This window comes from Vigna unguiculata, chromosome 3 (assembly GCF_004118075.2).
Source record: "Vigna unguiculata cultivar IT97K-499-35 chromosome 3, ASM411807v1, whole genome shotgun sequence".
Taxonomy (NCBI): domain Eukaryota; kingdom Viridiplantae; phylum Streptophyta; class Magnoliopsida; order Fabales; family Fabaceae; genus Vigna; species Vigna unguiculata.
In genome coordinates, this window is record NC_040281.1 from 51,914,188 (window position 1) to 51,929,817 (window position 15,630).

At 29.4% G+C, this 15,630-nt stretch overlaps 1 protein-coding gene across 1 annotated transcript; it reads left to right on the top strand.

Annotated features, from left to right (window-relative positions):
- The first annotated feature begins 1,404 nt into the window (after positions 1–1,404).
- On the top strand, positions 1,405–4,334 carry LOC114176411 (triose phosphate/phosphate translocator, non-green plastid, chloroplastic-like). The gene is made up of 8 exons (XM_028061454.1): positions 1,405–1,950; positions 2,035–2,187; positions 2,312–2,397; positions 2,770–2,854; positions 3,005–3,124; positions 3,253–3,321; positions 3,451–3,580; positions 3,953–4,334. Exons 1-8 carry the CDS (start codon positions 1,507–1,509, stop codon positions 4,000–4,002), a joined length of 1,137 nt encoding a protein of 378 aa, XP_027917255.1. The 5' UTR covers positions 1,405–1,506; the 3' UTR covers positions 4,003–4,334.
- The last annotated feature ends 11,296 nt before the right edge of the window (positions 4,335–15,630 follow it).

Sequence of the window (15,630 nt, forward strand, 5' to 3'; positions counted from 1 at the left end):
TCAATGAAATTATAATGACCTAATATGTCTAATAATGTTTTGTGAGAAATATGTGCAATGTATTAAATAGCGAAATCATCAAATATATTAATTACAAACACATGGCTGGTACGTTAATAAATGAGAAATTAATTTAAATTATACTCAGCTGGTAGGTTAATAGATGAGAAATTAATTTAAATTATACTCAGCTGGTAGGTTAATAGATGATAAATGTAGTGAAATTATACTCATTAATAAGTGCACCAAGATATCATGATTTCTTGTAATAAAATTTTAAAATCTTAAGTAAAGTTAAAAACGTAATTAATAATATATTTATTATTATATATTTATACTTATACTTATATATAATGGATTTTTCTTTTTGACAATTTTTTTTTTCAATTTTACTCTTCAAATTAACATTTTATTTAAATTTAACAGATTTTTTAAATTTAACTATTTTTTATATTTTAATATTTCCCAAATTAAATAAATAAAAATTATTTATAATTAAATTATAAAATTTTTATAATTATAATTATATTTTATTTTTTCACAGAATACGCGTAGAGTATATATATATATATATATTAAATTTATCTTTTAAATATAATTTTTTATATTAAAATAACTTTTTTTATCAATTTTATTATTATAAATTTAACTGCTTCTTTAAATTTCTCTGTTTTTTTATTTGATTGAATTTTAAAATTAAATATTTATAGTAAAATTATGAAAAGAATTAATATTTCATTTTATAATTATAATAGTTTAATGTTTCTTTTATATTGTAATGTACTGAACTGAAGTGATTATAATTTTATTCTCTTATCGGTTTTATGCCCATGAATGAATTCTGAAAATTAAAATGAATGGACGGTTTCATTTCAAAAGTTTTCATCCAATTTACTTGATTTTTATACTAAAATGATTCAATTTATTGGTTTAAAACTGTGAATATTATAGAAATAAAAGTTTATTTATTTATTTTTAAAATATAGTTGTAATTTTTTTAATTTACTATAATATTTTTTTTTCTTGTTTGAATCATTTTGTCTTTATTGTTTCCTTTTAAAGCAGCCAACTAGGTATTGGTTGAAGAAATACACGAACATCAAAGCATATTTTATTTTCTCTTTGATTGGTATGAACCTTTTTGTGTGGTGAGTCAGTATGCACATTCAGAGAATTGAATATAAATATGTTGAGGACCAAAGTTGAAACGTTTCTCCTAACAAAGACAGAAAGAGAAAGGCAATAATAGAAAAGTGGTGCTACCATAACCTAATGGTCCATCCATATTAGAATGGAATATCCCACATTTGAATCCAGATTCATGCAACGATCATTCTTCTTAAATACTATTATTTCATTATTCATTATTATTTATTTAATTATTTATTAGCATTAATTTTCTTACCCATCACGGTCAACCATTGCGTTGAAGCACAGAACCAACAAAAGAACCAACTGAAACTCTGTTTTCTCTGTTTCAGAGTTGGGTTTCTTGCTATCTACGAGATGCAGAGCATACTTCTTTCTCTTTCTCCTTTGGTCTCTCTCCGCAGACTTCACACTCCTCTGTCTCCTTCCACAGCCAAACTCAACCACATTCTCACTTCCTCTTCCTCTTTTTCTTCATTCCCATGTCAACCATCTTCTCCTTCTTCTTTCAAACTTGTTCCCTCTCTTCCCTTGCTCCATGCCGGACCAACCTCCGTGCCGGAGGGCAGTGCCGCCGAGTTTCCTGGGGTTAACAGTCTGTTTAACATTCTGGAGATGGGTTCCTTGTTTGGGTTCTGGATCCTCTTCAACATCTACTTTAACATCTATAACAAACAGGTCTTAAAAGTTTACCATTTGCCTTTAACCGTTAGCACGATTCAGTTTGCCGTAGGGGCTCTCCTTGTAGCGTTCATGTGGGGTTTTAATCTATACAAGAGGCCAAAACTGAGTGGCGCGCAGGTTTGTTAATGTTTGTGTTACCATTTACTCAGTTTTTGTTCTGTATTGTTGTGTTGTATTGGTCGTTGATTTCCTGGGTTGCAGCTTGCAGCGATATGGCCACTGGCTTTGGTTCATACTTTAGGAAATCTTTTTACTAACATGAGCCTTGGGAAGGTTGCTGTGTCTTTCACTCATACAATAAAAGCTATGGAACCTTTTTTTTCAGTGCTCCTTTCTGCTATGTTTCTTGGAGAGGTTAGAACTTAGAACTCCTTAATTTTGTTCGGTATATTTGATTCTTTTAAACAAGACTTATGATCAGTTTCTGAATCGGTTTTGGTGAGCTTAATTCGTTTCTTTAACCTTTGTTTTCCGACAGAATCCTACCCCATGGGTGGTTGGTTCCCTTGTGCCTATTGTTGGTGGGGTAGCGCTAGCATCTGCCACCGAGGCCTCTTTCAATTGGTAATGTAACATCTCCTACAATGCATGTCTTATTGCATCCATAGTTGCAAAATGAAAAAAAAAAATTGTTGAAAAGCAATATCTAGTTAACACCTAAAGTGAGAAATAAAGAGAAACATAGGGATAAGAAGGAAAAGACATGATAGAAAAAAGAGAAGGCAGAAATAGTAGGCGTTGATAGGGTGTATGATACCTTAAAGGTTATAGAGTTCACATATCAATCCTCTTAATCTTCTCAACAACCATAATGTGTTTTTATGTACCTTTTAATAATAATTGGAAAATTAACAAATTGTACTGCAGTACACATATGATAGGTAGATGTAATTGTGTTCCGCTAAGTGGAATTTTCTTTATTGGAATTTTTAACAGGGTTGGATTTTGGAGTGCAATGGCTTCCAATTTGACCAATCAATCTCGTAATGTTCTTAGCAAGAAGCTTATGGTTAACACGGAGGTAATATGTTCTGCTAAAAAGGACGAAATTTTTGGCATTTTGTTTGATTGTTGATAGTTGTTTTTTTTGCAGAGTTCTATGATACTTGTACATTACAACAGTTCATCTTTTTAAACAAACAGAAAATAATGTGCTCTTTTTTGTCATCAGGAATCTATAGACAACATAACTCTCTTCTCAATCATAACGGTTATGTCCTTCTTTATATCCGCACCTGTAACTTTGTTAATAGAGGGCGTTAAATTTACCCCTTCTTACCTGCAATCTTCTGTAAGTGTTTTGAATTCTTTATGGTTGAAATAATAGGATTTCTGTTTACATTCTCACATCTAACCATCTACATATATTATGTTGATCAGACTATTGATTATTATGTCATTTTTTTTTTCTTTTAATAGGGATTAAATGTTAACGAAGTGTACATCAGATGTCTTCTTGCTGCACTATGTTTCCATGCCTATCAGCAAGTAAGTTTTTTTAATTCAAAAATTGTTTGCATGCTTCACTTCTCTCGTCCACCTTTTATTCAAAATTGTTGTTACTTGTATTTCTTCTTAAATGTAATGTAGGGATAATTTTGTCTGGATTCATTGCAGGTTGCTTATATGATATTGGAGAAGGTGTCACCTGTTACGCATTCGGTAGGAAATTGTGTGAAAAGGGTTGTGGTCATCGTGAGCTCAGTCATTTTCTTCCGAACTCCAGTATCACCTATTAACGCACTTGGTAAAATTCCTATTTTCTGGTTCCAACTATATATAATAGTTTGAAAAGTATTCTATACTTTTTGAACCATATCTGATATGCTAATAATGTAAACCAGAAAAGGGAAAAAGAAGCTTTCTTCATTCAAAATCTTTTATTACATGAACAGTCTACACGGAAAAATAATTTTTAGTGTAACAACTACTCAATATTCTAACAAAATTATATATTTTATCTAAAACACAAAACAGTGTGCAACAGTGTGCAGTTGTCATAGAGCAGTCAAACATAGTGTTCGAGTGATTTAGGTTTGGTGTTGCTTCTAATGGGCTTCGAGTAAAATGGCCCACTATCAATATCCCTACATATCGTACTTACACTCTTCCTCTACAGGCACTGCTATAGCTCTTGCTGGTGTTTTCCTGTATTCTAGGGTGAAGTGACTCAAGTCAAAGACCATTTAAATATCAGCGTAAAATTTTTCCAGTTGCAAGAGAAATCTGATAATTAGGTTTCTGAAAATTTCTTAATAGGTCAGATAGAAATTGAGAGTTCTTGATCCTCACGTTTTTTTGGTAATTAGGTATCCGATTTTATTGTACATGTTTGAGTGGCGCTAATGGTTCATGTATCAGATACGATTGGCCTGCTCATCGATAGTATACTTTTATCGATGAATTGAGATTGGTATACACTATATCGACTTTACTAGCAGTGAGAATTATGTATCAGCTCAAGTGAACAATAATACACAAGAGTACTAAGTTTTTACAAATTTACTTTATCCCTCTTCTTCTCTCTCAGCGTCCCATAAGTAAACAAATGAAATTAATTAATTATTTACTGAACCAGTATATAAAATATGGATTATGATATTTTAACTATTAAATTTTGACAACTTTCTCTTATAACATGATGTGTCATCTTTTAAGTGGTTTTGAAATATTGAGAATGAGAGAATAGAGGAATAGAAAACCATTTAGAATATGCCACATAAGATTATAAGAGAAAGTTGTCAAAATTTAGTAGTCAAAAAATCATTTTTCATAAAATATAATCCTTAAATATTCAGATAGTTTGTCACATTAAAACAACTTGAATATGAATGTTTTTAGGACTTGTTCCAGGTTTCACTGGTTTATGCAATCTCCGAACCTTGATCATATGATTCAAAAGATTTTTCAAAGGATGCGATCTCCGATACTAAAGATAATATAAATTTATAATTTTATGATATACAAGTATATAAATAAATGAAAATCTTTTATTATATTTCTTTAAAAGTTTACTTTTTATATTCTTGTGAATATATATATATATATATATATATATATATAATTTTTAAAATCCTAATTGGGTAATTAATACATTAATTAGATAAATAAAATTAATTATTATTTTTATACATTAAATTAATCAATTAAAAATAATTAATCAAAACTTATATAATACTATGTTTGCATCCTTCAAGTACCATAAGCACAAAATTGTAATGTTTGAAGTTATAATCCTTTTTATTTTTAATTTAAGAAATTATTCTATATTAAATTATGTTTTTCATTCTCATTTTTGTAAAAAAATCTTGAATATGTCTCTTTATTTTCATACGTTTCTATTTGGTTCTTATTTTGGAAAATTTGATGCAATGAGATCATTTCCTTTAGTAATGTACTACAACGTGAAAGATGGGGTATTGGTTTGTGATTTTTTTAAATACAAATTTTCACGTGTCAAGTTAGCGTTATGTTACGCGACAGTGACAATGTGATGTGACAATGACAGTACCACATGTCATCGTCCTACCAAATATCATGATCCAAATCTCAATTTTGTCATTGAATTTGTTATTTTGATTTAATTAACTTCTACTTTTTTAAAAAATTGAACTATTTCACTCTCTATAAATTGAGACCAAATTTAATTTTTATATAAATGTGTTAGACTGATATTTTTATTAAAATTTACAATTTTATTAAAATTTTTAAGAAGATTAAGTTTTTTAAAATTTATATTTTAAATTGAACTTTATTTGAAATTTTTTTAAAATTTTAATTTTTTTTTTCAAAAAGTTAAATTTTAATTTATAAAATTGTTATTTTTTAACCAATAATAACATTTGTATAAAAATTCTTGAATTTTACATATTTTAAAAATATAAATTATTTAAAATATAAATTCAAATAAAAACAATAATAAAATATCTAACAATAATAAAGTTTAATATAAAATATAAATTTTAAAACCAATTCATATATGATATGCTCTCTTCAATATTTCCTACTCTTAAGAACTTAGTTTTGAAATTATTTGATAAAATATAAAGGAAGTCAACATCTCTATATAAAATAATGTAAGTATTTCTCAAACAGAAAAAATCTATAAAAATAGGACAATTTAAGTTTTTTGTTAAAAAAATGTTATCTTTTTTTATCCTTTTAAAAAATTTAATTAAATTGGTAGCGGGATGCGAAAATTCAAGAGGAATTATTTTAGGAACTTCAATTCTTTTAAAATGTTTTTATTTAAAATTATTACAAATTTAGTTTTAGTTTTTATTAAAAATAAATTTTAAATTAAGTTTAATGTAAAATATAAATTTAAATAAATTTAATATTATTTAAATATTTAATAATAATATTAATATAATATTTATATACAAATTTAATTTAATCTTAATTTGAAAATATAAAAAAAACTAAATCAACTTAAAATAACAAATACATAAATCAAAATAAAATATAAGATTAAAATAATGATATTTAATATAACAATGACATGTTACATCGTTATCGTTATTATTATGTGACATGACGCTAATTTGAGACTAATTTAATGTATTATGATTTTTTTTTATTTCTAAAAAAGAATATAAATTGAAACATGACCCATTTTTAATAATGTTAGTATAACATTAATGAAAGAGAGTCCAGAAACAAATAAAAATAAAATGATCTAAATTAATTTAACCTTTATTTTATAATATTTTATACATATAAAAAATAGAAAGGCGGATTAGCGCGGATTGGGCCGTGGACTTGCGGGCTTGCTCACATGTGTGATAAGCGATTTTTTTTTGTGTTGAACAAAATATTTTTTTATAATAATTTATATTCATTTTTTATCGAAATAATTTCAATTAGTTTATTTAATCAAAGACAAAAAAAAAAACAATGAAGATTATAGCTAAAGTACAATAGTAACATATCATCTTACAAAAGATATGTATCTAAAAATGGATAAAAAAAATTCTATATTCAAGAACTAAAATCATTATCTTATATACAATGATTATACATAAACGTTGTAATAATAATAATAATAAATAAAAGGAACTAAAAGAAACAACATGATGAATGATGTGAGAACTATAAAAATGAGAACATAGAACATATAATTTTGTAAGCGGGTCAGTCTGCCTCGTTTCGCTTTTAGTCTGTGCGGACTACGGACCTATGCGGGGTGGGCCATTGCGAGCCAGCGGGTTCAACATCTCAGCCTGTCCCGTATTTTTTTGTGTGGGCTGCAGGCCAGTCCGCCTGACCCGCTCCGAATTGTCATCCCTAACTCTATATGCCACCCTAGGGAAAAATAAATACATAGAACAAAATTCACTCTCATAAAAACTATGGTTGTGAGTGTTTTTTTTTACTTGCAGTTTGAGTGAAAATGTTCTTTTTACCCAAACTTTGTTGTCATACTATGTAAAACTTTATGAAATGACTTTGTAATCCACTAGAGCCTGAAATCACATAAAAACTAGCAATAGAAGCATAAGCTTTCTTTGGAATATGGATGAAATTTTTACTTGATGTAATTCTAAAACATAAGTTCAGCCTAGTAGAAATTTTTTACTAGAAAATAAACTATATATTTATAAATAAGTAATTGAGTATTCCAACATGTATGATATTTACCATAATTATGATAATATGTTATTTTAATTATATTTTTCTGATAATTCTAAACTAGGTATAATTTATTTTAAACAATCTAGATAAATATTATTTTAGTTATTCAATCAAATAATTAACCAACCTCAAATATTGGAGATAAAAAATTTAAAATACAAAAGTGAGATAATCTTTGTATTATATATTTTGAAAGTCTCACTTCAAAAAGAGATAAAAATCATTTGACATTATATACGGATGCAAATCTTAACTCAATTTAGTTTTGTGGGATTGAAACATTAGTGCATATAAAGGTTTTGAGTTAAACCATCAGTGCATATAAAGATTTTGAAGTTAATTATTTTAGAAATTCTTTTCCGATTCTTTATTCGAAATATATTCACGAACTAGAAAGGTAGGTGATTTTGTGTGTTGATACATTTTGACATATTATGTTCTTCATACATAAAGTTACTCGGACATAAGATTTTCTTTAGAGCATAAAGTTACTCGGACATAAGATTTTTTTTAGAGCAGTTTAGCCATTTTGTCCAATACTATATTTTATGTTCACTTAGTACTTCTTCTCTTGTAAATAGTATCAATTGTCCCATGATAGAGACCAAGTCGGTCGAGTCATAATTGAATAAATCGTGGCGTTTGGGTTAGTGTTACACTCTTAAGTAAAAAAGAGTTGGCCCTAACTAATGGCTATAGTTTTTTTGGCCTAGTGGCGGAGGCTGGGTGGACCGAGTCACAATCGAATCATGACACTTGGACTCATACGCTCTTAAGTATAAAGACTTGTTAGGTCTATAGAGAGGGTTTCACTAGGAAGACACAATATCAATGAAACCTGAGCTCAACCACATAAGGCATTGACATCACTCTCAACCCAAAACCTTAAGGCAATGAGTTTATGGGTCTTTGTCCTTATATAATGCTTTACTTTCTCATTTCTAGCCAATGTGAAACTTAGACTCACACTTCTTGTCAACAGGGACGAACCTATGTGGTGACAGGGGGGAGCCGTGGCTCCCCCAGTTTTTTTTTTTTGAATTTTTTTTATATATATTTATATATATTTTAAATTATATTTATATATTATTTATATTATGAAAAATTATAATAAAAGATAAAATAAAAAAATTTAATGAAGACATTGATTTATAAAAGAGATTAGATTTTTTTTTTCTCGCTACAAGATCTTTCCACCATGTAAATTATGAGAAATCAATACAAAGAGATAGATCGGGAAATAGAGGTTGGAAAACACATAAATTGAGATTGAAGTATACATTATTGCATGATCTCTCATATCAAGGTTAGTATTTTATCATGATTTATGTATGTTAAATTTATTTAGAATGTTTATCCCAAATTAATAAAACCCTAATTATGATTTTAGGGATTCTTTTATGAAAATGGTATGAACCTAATTATAATTTTTCTCATATTATTATAATCCTTAATTGTAAAATTTAGGGATTTTGTGGTTTTTGCTGCCTATGGTATTTTTTTTTAAGTTTTGAATTCATACCGTGTTGCTTATTTAATTAAAGTGATATGAGTTTTGTTATGTTTTGCATTGTGATAATTGTGATTTGTGAATATAAATTTTATTTTTTCATATAGGCAAGAGATGATAAATTTATATTAGAAAGATTATGATAAAAAGTAAAAAAATTGATTCTTTTTTTTAAAGAGGTAGGTTTGTGATAAAGATAAAAAAAATGCATATTAACTAAACTTGAGAAATTTCATGAGAACCATGAATTCAAGACAATAAAAAACAAATATCTAAAGTTCTTAGAGTTATAATATAATGAATTTAAAAATTCATTATAACGCGAGAAAAACGGCCTCAAATTTGACAATACCACAAAATCAAATTGATAAGGTACGAAGTACTTATTTAAAATGATATTCATGGTTTGGTATCATGAAATAATAGCATGATATAATAATGAATGATAGTAATATTTTTTTTTTGAATTCTACTATTATGTTAAGCAGAGGAAATGAAGAGAAAAGATGAATAGCTTTTTTTCTAACTAAAAAAAATTATATATAAGAAATCTATTTGGCTCCCCTACATTTTTTATCCAAGTTCCGCCACTGCTTGTCAGGAAGACTTTCCATACAGGGACTTGCACTCGTCTTAGGTCTTACAAAGGCGGTTTCACTAGGAAGACACAATACCAATGAGACCGGAGCCAAACCACATAAGACATTAACATCACTCTCAACCCAAAACCTTAAGACAATGGGTTTATGGGTCTTTATCCTTATATAATGCTCCACTTTCTCCTTTCTAGCCAATGTGAGATTTAGACTCACACTTAGATTCCTAACAATTGGTATCAGAGCCAAGGTCACGAATTCAATTCCTGATGGGCATTTGTTAAGGAGGAGATTGTTGCAAGTTGCACAATTATCCCGTGGCGGAGGCTAGGTGAGCTAAGTCATAATCCAAGAGTGGGATTCCTAGTAAAACATTTACTGAGGGGGAAATTATTGTAAGTGACATTAATTGTCCCGTGACAGAGGTCAAGTGGGTCGTGTTACACTCTTAAGTAGAAAAGGGTTGTGCCCTGACTAATGACTATAGCTTTTAGCCTAGTGGTAAGCGCTCGATCCTAACACCTTCAAATTACCGTCTCTTTTCCTTAAGAATAGTTCAAGTACACCTAAACAGAAAAGTTAATACAAGCACAGAAATATTTCGTATCACAAGTATTTTATCCTGTCTAATTTACAAAGTAAAACTAAAGTTATTGCTACTTGTTTCAATCTTGATGTGTGCTTAGTCTCTATTACGACAAACTATAAAAAAAAGAAAAAAAGAACACAAGCATTTATGGTAGTTCCCTCAACGTTTTACTAAAAACACTACAACATACATTATTTTTTATAGTGATATGGGTGTGAATCTCCATCCAACACAAAAAGTAGAAACATTTTAGTTAATATTATTTGTGTTTCTTGTAGAAAACGTGATCAGACATTTTCTTACGGAAACAACAGACATATTTTTTTCACCACTTTTTTATTTCTCAAGTAAAATAATGAAAAATTTATTATCATTGTTTTTTGGTATATGAAACGTGGAAAATGGTAATTAATAATGAAAATGTCTTCCTTGAGAGGTAGGAAAATAAAGTATTGTTCTTTTTTAGGTCGTCTTTAATTCCCTTCAAACCCTTAGAACAATATGTGTATATACACCCTTTCCGTAGAATCTTTATTTATTGAGGTTCAGCATGGCTCACAAATCTGTACTGGTCTTCTATTTAAATATTTTACTTTTGCAAAAATACATTTTTTTAATATTAAAACTGAATGGACTAATTAATATAACCTTAAAAAAAATATAGTATAAACTAAATAATATTCGTAAAGTAGGTACTTTTTTAGTGTGGACTAAAGTAGCTGAAATAATCTTAAATCAATTAATCACATGTTTAATAATAAAAAATTACTCTGACTTTTCTCGGGGAAACTGGATCTTTCTTTGGTGATTTTATTTCTATTTAAAGCTGATTATTATGAGAATGATCCTTCGCCATTAATTGTCTTTTTTTTGCAACGTTTAAACCTTAAATTAAATAGAAGTTGTTAACTATAGTCAGTTACTTCATAAGATTTTTTTCAGGTAAGACTATTATTATGTATTGGGTGGGTAAGAAAGAACGGGGTTCAACTGTTAGGAGTGTTAACTCAAAATTAACCATATGTTAGGTGCAGTAAATTTTATGCACAAATATCATTATAACCAACTACATTTCAAGTTAACTAGATTTATTTCCCCAAAAAGATTCACTAAGAAAATGTTCATTCTATATTTGAATTAATTTATTTTGCATGATTAAAACTTTATAGAGTTTTCTTCTTTAAAAAAAATCCTAAAAAATAATCAGATACGAGCATGTACCTAGTCTTTGACATCATGAAACTAATAAATGAGTGCAAATTCAGAATATCAAGCTCTCGTATCAGTGGAGTGAAAGTGCTCCCTTATTAGGGTTTAGGAACATGTTAAATTTGTTATTCATGCTTCAGAACATTCTCAATAATCATAGCCAAAACTTGTCCCTCTAGGACTTTTCTGGTAGGTGTGTTTTTTAGGACTTGCCCTCTTCAAGCCTAAAAACAAGAACAGCTTGAAATGTTTTTGGACATTTAGGCTATATTCGCTTTAACTTATTTACTATTAATGAGGAAGGAAAAGCGAGAATTTGTTGTGTTCGTTTTCAACAATTTAGGTGGATGTGAAAACAGGGAAAGGGAGGATATAGCATTCATTCATTCCGCGCACTAACGAGGAGTTATGCGAAGAAAGATCAGTTTTTTACATGAAATTACAATAATAACCTTTTTAACCTATTTTTTTACTTATATTTTTTCATTTATTCTATACTGCAGTTACCTTTTTACTTTTCATATTACTTCATATATATTATATAATTCTTAATTCTTAATTCATTAATATTCAAATAAAGAATGTTGAAAAAAATATATAAATATGCACATATGTTATAATAATAATAATATATTTTATTTTTAATTATTTTTATAGTTAAGGACAAAATGGTAATATTTCATTTTTTATTAATTAAAACATTTTTTTAATCTATTACATCAATCAAATCATTCACAAATTCTCACAAACTTTACTTTCAAATTCATTCACAATCACTTCTAAATCCCTTAAAAAAAAACAACACACAATTTACTCTTACATCTATTCAAATCCATTCATTTCATCTCTCTCAAACCCATCCACTCAAGTGAACAGAGCCTTAATGTTTTTTGGACATTATCCCTACAAGAGAAACAATAACAAATATTACAAATAATCTAAATGGAGTGAAATTATGAATGTTAATGTGGGCTTTGTAGAATTCATGGATTAATTGCACACAACTGCATAATATCTAGTCACAGAGCAAAGTTTGACCATAACCATTGCAATGAAGTAACCGCAACAGCATTATAATACTTGAACTGTAACATATGGTCAAGTATCTAGATGTGAAACAATCTTGGCCATTTGATGCTTCATATGAATTGCCATGCAATTAATGCATTCTCAATCTCTCTCTCCTATTAAGGAACACAAACGGAGATGGCTTGAAACGCAGTTTCTGTTATCCCTCACTTTCTGTTACTCCGCTCATGGACACTGAAGCAAACCTCACAGAAAACTATGGCTCGCAGCCAATGTATGTGCAAGAAAACTGCTTGAAACCCAGCATGGGGGATCAGCTTCCTTTTGGAGCTTCTTCCTCGCAGGGTTTCTTGCAAGATTTTCATCATATTGATCACTTTCCTGCGAATAATGGCTCCTCATCCAATCCCATTTTCGGGGTACACACTCCAAATTTCGATCCCTTTGATCACAATGTAAACTGTGAGTCTGCACCTCCTGATTTTGAGGTTTTTGAGTGCAAGCCTTTTGCTGAGAGCAATGGTAGTGCGCATGCTCATCTGATGCACAATTTCCAATATGTAGGTTATAGTTTGAACCTTCCTCGGACGAATCAAATGGATATGGTGGTGGCAAACCAGAGATACCTTCCTTTCGGTGCCCTAGAAACCAAACCTTTGAATTTTGTTGCACCAGATGAAGTCTCATGCATATCCCCACCTAATAATTATTATAAGAAAGTTGGTTTGAATAAAAACCTCAGGGAATCCCCAAGCACTAGAAGAACTTTCAAAGCTCGGAAGAAATCCAACATAGTGAAGGGGCAATGGACATCAGATGAAGACAGGTGCATAATATTCCCATGTTTAAACCTTTGCTTTTGGCTATTTATATAATAATCTCGTTACGGATTTGACCTGTTTCTGTTGAAAAATCACATTGCTTTCCATAAACAGATTGTTGATTCAACTGGTGGACCAATATGGAGTGAGGAAGTGGTCACACATAGCTCAGGCGTTGCCTGGGAGAATAGGGAAACAATGCAGAGAACGATGGCATAACCATTTAAGGCCAGACATTAAGGTTTCGATTTATTTGTCATAAAAATAATAATGATACTTTTAAATATATTATACTGTTGAAATTCATTGTGGTATTTTGCAGAAGGACATATGGACTGAAGAAGAGGATAAAATACTGATCCAAACTCATGCAGAGATAGGAAATAAGTGGGCAGAGATTGCAAAAAAATTGCCGGGAAGAACTGAGAATTCCATCAAAAACCATTGGAACGCAACAAAGAGAAGACAATATTCAAAGAGAAAGTGTCGTTCAAAGTACCCTAGAGGCTCTCTTCTTCAGGAATATATCAAGAGCTTGAACCTAGACCAAAATCCACCAATGGACTATCGAAAAAAATCTGTTAAAAATGGCAATGCAAAGACAAACAACAACGGCAAAGCAGCAGCTCAGATCCTGTGTGGTGATCAATTCTGTCCCAATGGACAGTTGGTGGCAAAGTATGATTTTAACGAGGTCCCAGATTTTTGTTTGGATGAAAACTTGTTTGAAGAGGGGTGTAGCATTGATTCTCTGCTAGATGATATACAAAGTGCTTCTACTATGGATGACAAAGATTTTGATGGAAAACTACAATGTGCTCCTACTGTGGAAGGAAAACAATCTCATCACCATGTTCATATTGATGAGCATCGTGAGACTAAGATGATGGCACCAACTATGGGGATTCAAGTTAAGAAGGAACTGGATTTGGTGGAGATGATGTCACACCACGTTAATGAAAGTAGTGATATATAAGCTATTGCCTCCATTATAGTATACAATCTCCATGTAAAATAATTTCATCATTTCATGTTTTGGAGTTTTTATTATATAAGAGAGCTTCGAATCAGCTCTCATAGTGCTACCATTATATGCATGCACAACAATGGAAGAGAAAGGAAGGATTTACTCATTTCCAGAAGAGAAAATAAAGGTAGTAATAAAATCCAGGGTTATGCTTGTTACGAATGGTATAATATATACATAAAGATGAATTTTTGTGTCATCTTTTTCTTTCACAGACTCTACAAAATATTAAGTTATTATATGTTATAGTTTTATAAATTAATAACTCTTGATTCTTTCATGCCTCTTCCATATATGTAGCAACTTGGTGTTGAAGTGATTCTTGGTAATTGATGGAAAAAGAGGTAGCAACTACTACTTCAGTAACATAGATTATGCAGAAGGGAACATGCCAAGGGCTGTTTTTTATATTAAAGTTAATTTGTCCCAAAAAAATGTGCTAATAACATACTATTTAATACATTTTTAAGACACTTATTACTATTTTTTAAAATTCATTTAATATTATATTCTTTGTGCCAATTAATTGTACTTACAATGTTTTAATAAATCTTAACTAATGATAACGGTGTTAAATATATATATATATATATATATATATATATATATATATATATATATATATATATATATATATATATATATATAAAATGTGTTTGAAATGTATAATTTGAGCAATACCTTAGTAATTTGATTTGTAAACACTTTCAGATAATATTTTAAAACTTTTACAAAAGTAAAAGTCTCGCAATTGTTATTTTATTTTTTTTCTGAAAGAAGATATTTATATTGCGTGTGTACTTCTACTTTCTTTGATCAACTCATTCTCATATCACAATCAATGTGTCTTTTAATGCTGTATTGAATTTCTTTTAAGAATTCATGAGATTTAATTAAATCAATTGAGTTTTTTTTATATTTTTAGTTCTTTTATAATATTTATTTTGTATTCATTAAGTTTCTTTATAGATAATTTATAAAAATATACAATAAGGTTTTCTTTCTTGGAGTGTACTTTTTCTTAGACAATTATATTTCCAATTATTGAAACCCTACTACTTAAGGTTTTAGCTTCTAAAGTTAGAAAAGGTTGTTGTTCTATTATGAGATGTAAAAAGGGATCTATTTAAGAGATCTTCCCTCTCTGTTTTCAGTAGGTTTTTGACACAATCATTCAGAATAAAATTTCTTTCATGCTTACCTCTACTAGCGCTTCCATTCTTCTTCCACGCCTTTCGTTCTCCTCTTTTTTCTCTGCTTTTCCCAAATTTGAAACTCTAGGGTTTCTGTTCTGAAGAAACCAGGAGCTCTCGAGTGTTGTCTCCCGCTCCATGGTGCCAAGGTTTGTGCTTTCTCACTTTATGACGCTGGGGCTGCAATAT